Genomic DNA, 9,843 nt, shown 5'->3' on the forward strand with positions numbered 1-9,843 from the left:
TTTTATATCATATTTTTCATTTTGGGGCACTAACACTGAAATCTATTTTCCAATGCACTTTAACTCGTCTATACTAAACAAGTTAAATCAATTTATTTAAGATGAATTGAAATCTTCAATTCATTTGAAGTTCATTGTGGACAAACCCCCCTTTAGGGTTTGTTTTGAACTTATGAAAAATAAAATAAAATAAGAATTTGACTATTATTATTCCTAAAAATAATTTTAAAAAATAAAAATTTGATCATCATCTCATTTTTATTAACTATTTTTTTAGAATAATAATTGTCAAATTCTATTTTTTTTATTTTTTTCATAAAGGGTTTGTTTGGAACTTATGAAAAATAAAATAAAAATAAAATTTTAATTATTATTTTTCCAAAAAATATTTTTTGAAAATGAGAATTTGATTATCATCTCATTTTTATTAACTATTTTTTAGAATAATAAATGTCAAATTCTATATTTTTCTTTTCTAGGGGTTCCAAACAGACCCTTATTGTATATAGATAGTCAACTGAGTCAGGTTACGTGAGTCGGTTTAAGATAATTTTTTATAGACTTATGTAGGAAGGATCTTATTATGCATATATTATATATCTTTTTACTGCCATTTAATATTATAAACATTTTATTTTTTTAATTTTAATTTTAATTTTATTTATTTTTGTTTAATTAATAGAAGAGAAACATTTAATTTTTGCTCAGTTTGAGAAGCTTTCATCTACTACATAAAACAGTACTCTCCTCTAACCAGCCATGCATGTGTAAGAAAGGTTGATGAGCTATCCACAATCATGTACCGTTGATATACAAGCTGCCATCTTTTAAAAAAGAAAGAGACGGGACCCAAAACCAAAAATACTTCAATTATAGATGCAAGAAGTTCGTGATTGCATTCCAACCAGGCAGCCAAGACTTCTTGTCAACAGGAGGAACAAAGCTAAGTGTGAACATCTCCTTTGAGATGTGATCTTTGTCTTCAAAGAATCCTAATAGTTTTGCCACTACCTCAGCACTCTCCTGCGCATGTTGCATATCCTTTGGGTCACTCCAGAGCTTATCAACCAATTGAAGACGCCGTCTCTGTTTTCCATCAAGAGGGATTTCCCATTTCCTGTAAAGCATTTCCCGTTCCTCTGGAGTTAACTGTGAATTTACCTTCTTAGCAAGGGATTCTCTCTCTTGCTTCAAGGCTTTGACGCTGCTTAGAACCAAAAAAAAACAAAAAAAGGGATTCAAATAATGGACTTATTCGCTCAACAAAGCAAAGTTGGCTACAGTTACTAAAGGATCTAAAGTTAGTGAGAAATTAAGGTAAGAGGCATTTATCCCAGTGGCAATATTAGCAAGTTATGTCATCCCTGTCATATTCATGGATCTCTCAGGCAGTACTGCATGGTCCTCAATTTTCTGGAGTGACAGGGCAAGCGGGTGCTCCCTTAGTCCTCCTTTGGAATACTCTCCATTTTAAGAAAATAATTGCAATTATACCTTGAGAAAACATAGTTTGCAGGCTGATCTCCTAAGAGTGCTGGGCTTGCATTGCCAAGCTCTGCCAAGTATTGTTCCAACCATGTTAATCTATTTAGCTCGACTTCCATGTATGTTTGATCCGCTGAATCTCCTGTGAATAACAAATAAAATTGTGTACGATGAACAATTGAGATGTGGCACAAGTGCCATAACATGATTATCTGCTTTCTTTTGTCCTCAAAGTCCAAATGCCAAGATGAAAGGGAATCGTGTGCTTCCATCTCACACTCCACATCTTCATTTGCTTCTAGAGCCAATACCTAGTGAAGTGAATAAGTCAAGAAAACATGACAAGCATGAAGAAGTGGACTTCAAAAAAAAAAAAAACGCAATGCATCACAAGATCATATTGAATGCAAGATCTGTTCATAAGTTCAGAAAAGCAAATCCACGTATATTCTTTTCTGAAAATGTCCTATTAATTTTTAATCCCAGTCAAAATTACTAAGAGTTAATGGTTAGGAAGAAAGAGTGGAAATATGATATTGATATTCTGCAAATCATCCCAAATATGTCCTGTTCCACCAACATAAATCAAAGGATACTTTCAACTAGATGATTTCACAATCAACTGCCAGTCCCCTTTAATGGGATTAAGCAGAAACTGTTCTGAGTTTTTACCACCAAACAGAAATAGAATAGCTATGAGCGAATGAAACAAGTGTTGCTCACCCTGGAAACAAGTAACTCCTTCTGGTACCGAAGCTTCTCTATGCGTTCTTTTAGGTCAACCACATATGCCTTAATGCTCTGGTAGTTATTCTCAAATGCATTTTTGAACATCTTCTGCATCTTCTTGACACTAACCGAACTTGACTGCCCATTACCTGGTGTATTGTCCCCTGAGAAGGCACCGTCATTGCTGTTACCCTTTGTTGGAGTAGCATCAATATGTTGAACAAGTCCATCATTCTCAGGGTCACGGTTCTCAATCTCCCTCTCAGTCACCTTCTCAGAAGATGATAGAGGTGAACATGGGAAATTTTCTTTTTTTTGCCTGATAACATTATTGTGCAAGGCAAATGGAAGCATTTTCTTCTTCCTCGATTCAGTGTTTGAGATGGGAGATGATTCAATAGATGGCTGAGATAGCACTAGCTGATCAATAGATTTCTGAACTTTTTCTAACTGCTGCTCTAAGCTAAAAATTGCACTTCCTTGAGTGTTCAGTTGAGTGATCTTTTCTTTGAGGTTTACATCACTACTATGCTTCATGAAAATGCCTCCAACCTCATCATTCCTATTATGGATTTGAGTCACATTAACCTCAGCCAACAACTTCAATATGGTTTCAGCAGCATCTTGGCTCCCAAGTCTGTGACATGTGACCTCCTTATGAAGCACATCCAGTACTCCCTTTGCTTCTTCTGCCAATTGCTTCTGCATCTGTTCAAGCTTTTGAATTTCTTGCACAATTGTCACAGGTGTCTTCGCCGATACTTTAGCTATTTTCTTACTCCTTTTTTCCCCAGAGAAAGACAAGCATTTTACTATTCCACTAGGAGATTTAAAAAAGTCCATACCCTGCAAATGACCAGCAAAATTAGAATATACTCGTTCTTAAAATTTATGGAGTAAGCCTAGGGTCAATAGCCATATTAGAGGATTGGTTTAGGTGAGGTCTTTTATTCAAGTCTAACAGATGTCTGGGGTACCTTTGCTGTGTGTGTATTAAGGAATATGAGAAGGAATTAATTAAAAAATAAAAAATAAAAAGAAAAACAAATAAAAAAATTTACATGGAGGGCAGAGCAGAAAGAATGGAAGTTCTGTCATACCATGTTGTTCTGCTGTGCTTTTCTTTGCAATTCAATCACATGAGATTGTGCAATGTCTCTCTGATGTTTCATAGCTTCCACTTCCATTTCCAACTACATGACAGGTGTTCAAAAAGAATCATAAGTTTACAGAGAGAAAACTAATGAAGTGAGTCCCCCAAAATGAGCATATTTATGCATTTATTACAGTAGAATGCTTGTCAAATGGTATTAATGCATCCACAAAAAAAGGGTCCTGATGCTTGTGTTCTGCCAAGATTTATTAGTCCCAGCTTTCACTAAACTGGCAAGCATGGTACCTGTTTGATTCTGAGATCTTTTTCCATTAATAGGATATTTGAGCTTGTCAAAGGTGTCTCTGGAGACCTAAGGCACTCAGCCTCAAGCCTTGCCACTTCCTTCTGTAAATGCTTGACTAGTTGCCTCTCTGAAACAACCTGTTGAAATAAAACTTCCCTCATCAGAGAACAACCCAAACGAAAACACTAATTACACTTATTCACTTTTAGCAACACAAGGAAAGAAATCCATTTTCATTATTCTCAGGAGATTAAAGCTCATAAAAATTTTCTGCCTGAATAAAAAGTGTTTAATAGGAGTATGTAAAGCTACGTTATCAGAAACAGCATATGGCAATATCAAAATTAAATTATGCATCTGTCATATTAGCATGTCAATGACTATATAAAATGGGGTCATGTAAAGTTCATGTAGTGTAGTCCATACCATGTTCACACTGGCTCTGTTTGTTACTTCTTTTGCACTACCTGCAAACAAGAGGGTATTACGAGATTGTTCAGCATGACCTAATGCTGGGCTCATGGTACATATGATTGCAGTACGTGCATTTCCCCCAAGAGACGTCTGCAGTATTCTTGTAAGCTTTGAATCACGGTAAGGTATGTGTCCCCTTCTTCCACCACTGTGAGAGGGGAAATGAATTTTTGATTAATTCAAACTACATCAGTTATTGAAAACAAAAGGATTTCAAAAGTTAAAATCTTCAAACTCTAAACCACATCAACCATATAGATGGCTAACCTAAGCTTTCTTATGACAGTGGTCAAAGTTAGCAAGCTTCGATTGATGTGAGAACCTTCCTTTAGCCTAGTTCCACTAGAAAGCGTTTGTAAGGCACGCTCACTTCCTGCAAGGTCCACAAAATTCTGCACAATCCTGTAATCCTTGATTAACAGTGCCGGAAGAAGGTATTCTAATAATCTTCTTTTAAAAAAGGAGAAAGAAGATGAACTTACCAAAGTAGCTATATAGGACTTTATACACTCCATGTTTTCTCGAACACTACTCTCCACTGTCTGAAATGAAGGTAATATAGCTTATCGATAAAATATTATCAATGGCCAAAGTAAAATATCCATGTGAAATGACAGTATACGTAAATGAAAGTAAAAGATGGTGAATTCCTAGAATACATGCTCCTTTGTTAAAAGGTAAGCCTATGATTTGATGGGATATAAAAATGAAATCAGAGCTGGCGGAAAAATCCATGATTACACATATGTTGCTCTTTAACTAGATAAAGGTAATTCAACTAACCAATCTCAGTATTTGGTGAGATCTTGAGCTCGAGTCATTCAGAATAGTCTCACCAACCTGCCTTTGAGCTGCATAATACAAAAGGTCTCAAAGCTGAACTAGATGAGATGAAGCAGTAATCAGGTTTGGTTACATACCTTCACAAAGATTTATGAAATGTTGCAATTCTTGACAATCCTTGGGTATTTCTTCCACTAACTTATCAATGACAGTCCCCCTCTACAAGTAACATGTAAAAAGTAGTCAATAAGACGGAACAAGGATCACAGAAATCAAATTTTCTTGGTCTTCAAAATCTAAATACCTCTGGGTCATCTAGAAGCCGAAGAGGACCAGTTTCTGGATTTAATAGATCCATCACTGTCTCATTGTAGATCTCCAAAGCAGAAATTTTTATGATGAAATCCCTCTCTGGGTTCTGCAGAGGGTTATCCAGTGGATAAATGTTATATATTCTGTAATCAGATGCTTATTACAAAAAAGTGGGTACAAGTGGCAGACATTAAAAATTCTTTCATAAAAAGAACCAAGTGTATTCAGACATGAGTTGCTGACAATGACTCAAATAGGAAAACTAATTTTTAAATAGAAATCATAAAAGAAAGATTATTTTAGCTACAATACACGTTTCATTATGGGTATATAAAACATATTTAGAGAAAAAACACTAGGAACTCCATTCTATGGGACAGTTTATTTGATTTACTCAGCTGACTTGGCATGAAAAGACAAGTTCGAGGAGAAAACCAAGACACAGGAGGAAAATGGTAGAAGATAATAGACACTGAAACCAATATGTAAAAACATAATCAGAGAAAAAGCACTAGTAACTCCACTTTATGGAATTTAGTTTATTGAACATAAGTGCAGAGGAGAGGACCAAGACACAGGAGGGAAGAGACAGAAGAGAATAGCCAGTGAAACCAATATCAGATCAGCACCATCAGGTTAGCAGCACAGTAACAAACTTTTCCTTAAGAGTTCTTTTACTCCATCATGAAAAGTATTTTAACAAACACGAGGAATCACTAAATATTACATATACGATAAGGAAGTAGGTGCTGGTCAATCATTAATAGCTCTTTTTGAAGTGTCTGGTTCAATTTCTTCTATCAAAACTTTGTAACCTAAGAAGAAGAGAATTGGTGGCATAAAGAAATTGTAATTCTTTAGGTTGACATACAGCTCCTCCTTCCTTACACATGAAGAACTTATTTTAAAGCACTGCCAAGAGGAAAAAAAGACATCCTTAACACATTAAGAACTTTTAAAGCACTGCCAAAAGAAAAAAAAAGTCATGACCCTACACCACTATGTCGTTAAAATATAGAACAACAAATCTGTCAATAAAAGGCCTCAGAATTTCTGACGTTACTCTCATGAAAGTCCTTCCCTACTCTTAAAATTTATTTTCCATTCATCCAGGCCCTATTCTATGTACTTGTTTCGACTTGAGAGATCTATCTTCATGAGCAATGAAGCTTCATCATATTGGTCCAACATGTCATCCAACTTAGGGATTAGAAACAGGTATTTTATAACAATTTTGTATATGGCTCTAGAATAAACATGTATCTTCCATGAATCATCTTTAAAGCTATTTAAATATTCTCAGGGGAAACTTCAAGAGGATAAGTTAAAGACTTCCTATTAAAAAAGGTTTCATCAAGGGAATGTTTCATGCAACTCACATACAAAATCCTAAGATAACCTTTGGTTGCCTATACTTTTTCTTTGAACATACCAAGTTAGTGAGACAAAAAAATCATTCAGATACTGTTATCCCAGTCATATTAGAGTTTTACAATTATTATTCTATCATGTTATGTTGCTCATCCTGGGATGTTATACCTATTATTTTCTTATGCATGTGTGAGTGTGTCTCTCTGTGTGTATATGTCGTGATGTGAATGTGTGAGAAAAAGATAAGCAAACTATGCAATATTTTTTGCTTGCCTCTTTCAAAAGCATCATCCACTTGAATTATATTCAGACCTCTCTCTCTCTCTCTCTCTCTCTCTCTCTCTCTCTCTCAGAGTCCATTTTCACCAAAAAATTGAATATGACTGTCAAATTATACAAGCTCAAGGTACATGAACTCCATTCAAGTAATTAGCAAAGAATCATTTTTAACAAGCTCAACATAAGCTTAGAGAAGCAATTTGTGGATCTGTATCATTGTATCTCATTGCATATTAAACTTACATTCTCAATATGTTTGTATATGTCATTTATGGCACTCTTAGTGATCCCTTTCATGGTAAATGTCTTGCCGCTGCTCGTTTGTCCATATGCAAATATAGTTGCTGCAGAAAAAAAAAAAGAAGAAGAAGAAGAAGAAAAGTAGTGAATAAAAAAAAATCAGACAGCCTGGATTCGACAATATATTTCCACATAATGGTTCTTTCAAAGGAAATAGGAATGTCCTCAAGTCCATATAAGTTAAGTGCATCCACTTTTTTATTTTGCCTTTGTATTTAGATTTAAAGGCATAATTTCAATGATTTTCACTCTACAATATTTTTTCCTTTTCTATGTATCATGCTTTTCTCTCTGTTTTTTCTCTTTCTTTTTTTGTAAATCTGAGATATGGGATTTTTTAAAATAGGGTGGGAGTAAATGGCAATCTTGTAAGACTTTTCCAAAGAGGGAAAACGCCAGTGCAGCCACCCTGGGTGGACTTGAGTGTCCTCCATCCTTGCCACTTTTTTAAATCAAAGTTCCAACACAAGCAAAAGTGAAACAAAAAATATAGGATTCACAGAAACTCTGTTTGAACTTTTTAGGTACCATTGATCCCAGTAAGAGAAGATAGAGCAACATCCTTGACTCCTTCCTCATAGACCTTCTCAGTTGAGCACGCTGGACCAAACACTTTATCTGGTACCAATATAAACGAATCATTAACAGAGGACAAGGAAGGGGGAAAAAGCAATTTTACATAGAAAGGCTTACCTCAATGAGAAGATTAATTCTTTATTTTCAATATTTTCATTTGACAATAAATAAAGACTTAAAATGCAGCCAAAAAAATGTCTCGACCTTGAAGTTTTCTAGCTAATGACTTCTTTTTTCTTTTAATCATTGCCTTGCTTACCAAAAGTATAAGTATTTAAGCGCTCATGAGGTGCATTCTTGAACAAGATGGTGTGATCATCTGAGCATTCCCAAACTATTTCTTCATTTATCATTTGTTCTTTTTCACTAAGAGGCCTCACACGGACTGTAACATATATCTTCTCCTCACTTACTTTCAGACCTCCAGGAGTGGATGACGGATTCTTGTCTACCTTTATTGGAGGAGTAGAGGTGTCCTTTGATGTCATCATTACATTGACAAGTAAATTACCTGCCACAGGAAATTAATTTGGTGGATAATCTTCAAACTAAAATTTGGAGGAAAAACAAGAAAAATGAAGACATTCAAGCGCTCGGGAATGAGTATCTGAAGTAAGACCCAATCGAAACAATAGAAAATGGGCAAAGAAATTCTGTTACTCCAAAGGACGAATCAGAAAATCCTGAGCTAAAAAAATTTCAACTAAAAGCTTGATTTCCAAGACAACAAATCCAACAAGCAAGAATTAAAGGAAGTTAAAATCATATCTTAAATTCAAATAATTCAAAGAAACATTGGACCATGACTTCCCTTAGCTGCACTTGATAAATGACTGCTGCGTTTTCAGAAATACGTAAAGAGGTATAACAACTATTGCTTCTTCAAATTTAGACTCACACGAAAAATGAACATCGGAAAATAAAAAAATAAAAAAATAAGAAATAACATCCTGACACATACCAAAAAAAATATGTACATCAAAGAACGAAAATGGAACGAAAAAGAAAAGACACAAATAAAACCTAGAATGCAGAGTCTTGATCCCAGAGATTTCGACTATCACCTGAAATACCGTTTTTCAGAATCAAGAAAACCCAAGTTGAAGGATGAAGCAAGATGAACTCGACATAACGCCACAAGCCAACACAAAGAGAGTCTTAGAGTCAAGAACAAGGGAAAATCCGGTTTCCAATACCCGATAGAGGAGCGCTCGTTGCAGGAGCTTGCAGTCAGCGAGTGTTTTCGAATTCACAATCCCTGAAAATTGAAGAAAGCTGTTCAGTGAAGCGTAACGGCTAGTTTAATGGGTCGTCTCCTTTTCCGTTTTGTTCGCGCTCATGAGGTGAGCGGTTGAACCAGTGATTCGTTACTGTCGACTGACAAACCCACCCCTGCCATTCTGGGTCTGCACCTAACCTTTTCTTCGACCAAGTGGGGGTAAATAAGTACTTTCATTTAGTATAAAAACCCATTTGCGCGGTAACTAAATGAGTTTGTTATTTTAATCTTTTCCTTTTGTCGATCTTCATAGATGGTTCAAGATTTTTCCTGTAGAGACTCGGGTTTTAAAAATTTTCCGTTTCATTCGTATCGGATTCTCGCTCAACAACTGTTACGCCGTTAGAATTCTAATCTTTTTATTTAAATGCCACACCGTAAGCTTACAATTCGGTGATAAAAGGAAAGCAATCATGGCATTAAAAGGTAAAGCCGTTCACATTTTTTAATGGCTTTCATTTTAGGCATTAATCATTCGAATTTTACAAGGGAAGAGGCAATAAAAGAACCATTTAATTGCAAAAAGTCTCACATTCATCTCATAAGATGTCAAATTACATATACTTAACTGTTTGGATTTCATATAATGAGAATTATATACAAGTAAATTATTTTTAAATGAATTTTATTCATCTTTTTCCAAGTGATTAGATTGATACTAAAAAGTCTAATCTCCATGGTTGAAACAGGATTAACATTATTATATGAAATTAATGTTTCAACTAGTTTTTGGGATGAAATTTTTTTAAACTACAATATATTTGATAAATCGACTTCCTACAACTCTCTTACAAGGTAAAGTTCATTATTTTTTGCTTCTAAATGCCTTTCCTACTTACAACGATATTCATGTTC

The 9,843-nt window shown here is 35.0% G+C and overlaps 1 protein-coding gene across 1 annotated transcript; it reads right to left on the minus strand.

Moving 5' to 3' along the window:
* Window positions 1–733: 733 nt before the first annotated feature.
* LOC137955396 (kinesin-like protein KIN-7A) lies at window positions 734–8,927 on the minus strand. The gene is made up of 15 exons (XM_068802320.1): window positions 8,774–8,927; window positions 7,969–8,220; window positions 7,662–7,751; window positions 7,077–7,177; window positions 5,176–5,289; window positions 5,009–5,090; window positions 4,872–4,939; window positions 4,571–4,630; window positions 4,356–4,480; window positions 4,041–4,236; window positions 3,614–3,751; window positions 3,315–3,407; window positions 2,209–3,060; window positions 1,495–1,796; window positions 734–1,204 (listed from the first exon to the last, which is right to left on the minus strand). Exons 2-15 carry the CDS (start codon window positions 8,198–8,200, stop codon window positions 871–873), a joined length of 2,787 nt encoding a protein of 928 aa, XP_068658421.1. The 5' UTR covers window positions 8,201–8,220; window positions 8,774–8,927; the 3' UTR covers window positions 734–870.
* Between the last annotated feature and the right edge of the window lie 916 nt (window positions 8,928–9,843).

This window comes from Aristolochia californica, unplaced genomic scaffold (genome assembly GCF_029961685.1).
Source record: "Aristolochia californica isolate CCGP_79_NKW_82.1479 unplaced genomic scaffold, dmAriCali1.0.hap1 SCAF_2, whole genome shotgun sequence".
Classification (NCBI taxonomy): Eukaryota; Viridiplantae; Streptophyta; class Magnoliopsida; order Piperales; family Aristolochiaceae; genus Aristolochia; species Aristolochia californica.